Raw genomic sequence first — 303 nt, 5'->3', positions numbered from 1 at the left:
CATTTCTGGGACGTTTTTTGAACCGGAGATGGTGGTGGTGGGTCCGGGGAGGTATGGCGGACTTCCCTGGGGGGGGTTTGTGGTGATGGGTCCGGGAAGGTCTGGCGGACCTCCATGGGAGGGTCTGCTGGTGGCTGCTTTGGTTCCTTTGGCCTAACTGAGGCGTCAGGCTTAGGAGTTGTCACTGGGGTGGTTGGGAGATCTGGGGGATCTTCATTAGTTTGCTTCTCCAGGCAACATCATGTGATGACTCCCCTGAGGCTAAGAGGGTGGTGTCTGGAGATTTAGCAGGGGGCTGGATCA

The 303-nt window shown here is 57.4% G+C and overlaps 1 protein-coding gene across 1 annotated transcript in view; it reads right to left on the bottom strand.

Moving 5' to 3' along the window:
• The window catches only part of LOC119593930 (proteoglycan 4-like), a 51,002-nt gene that overhangs the window by 49,843 nt on the left and 856 nt on the right, over positions 1 to 303 (bottom strand). The window contains exon 2 of the mRNA XM_037942948.1: positions 24 to 224. Coding sequence (XP_037798876.1) covers positions 24 to 224 — 201 coding nt within the window. The remainder of the gene's footprint in view (positions 1 to 23; positions 225 to 303) is intronic.

Source organism: Penaeus monodon, chromosome 33, assembly GCF_015228065.2.
Source record: "Penaeus monodon isolate SGIC_2016 chromosome 33, NSTDA_Pmon_1, whole genome shotgun sequence".
Taxonomy (NCBI): Eukaryota; Metazoa; Arthropoda; class Malacostraca; order Decapoda; family Penaeidae; genus Penaeus; species Penaeus monodon.
The sequence above is the reverse complement of the archived record's forward strand: the minus strand, read 5'-3'. Positions and strand labels throughout refer to the sequence as shown.